General features: G+C 36.2%; 1 protein-coding gene across 1 annotated transcript in view; it reads right to left on the bottom strand.

The window, feature by feature from the left end:
- Positions 1-172: 172 nt before the first annotated feature.
- The window catches only part of LOC100815626 (probable E3 ubiquitin-protein ligase ARI10), a 2,761-nt gene continuing 2,590 nt past the window's right edge, over positions 173-343 (bottom strand). The window contains exon 2 of the mRNA XM_041017147.1: positions 173-245. Coding sequence (XP_040873081.1) covers positions 173-245 — 73 coding nt within the window. The remainder of the gene's footprint in view (positions 246-343) is intronic.

Here is a 343-nt window from a genome sequence, read left to right on the forward strand (position 1 = left end):
CCTCAAATGACGACAATCATGTATTGCATAGTTCAAGAAAAGCTCATTCAACTTATAGAAAGCAAATAAAAAGTTTATTATTGTCATTTACTTTGTGTACTTCACTAACAACTTATTAATCCAAACTACATTGCAACTGTGCTCTTGCAATTCCACTTGCCTCTACCAATTCCTAACGAGGTGTCACACATGCATGGTGAGAACCCCATTTGGATCCACACGCATAGCAAAATTCATTGCCACATCTGCAAACAAGTTGATCACAAATACTAAAACAGGATAACAGTGACGCAGAACAAAACAATAAGCTAATTACAAAAAAGGGCACATGCTAAACATTTCG

This window comes from Glycine max, chromosome 7 (assembly GCF_000004515.6).
Source record: "Glycine max cultivar Williams 82 chromosome 7, Glycine_max_v4.0, whole genome shotgun sequence".
Taxonomy (NCBI): Eukaryota; Viridiplantae; Streptophyta; class Magnoliopsida; order Fabales; family Fabaceae; genus Glycine; species Glycine max.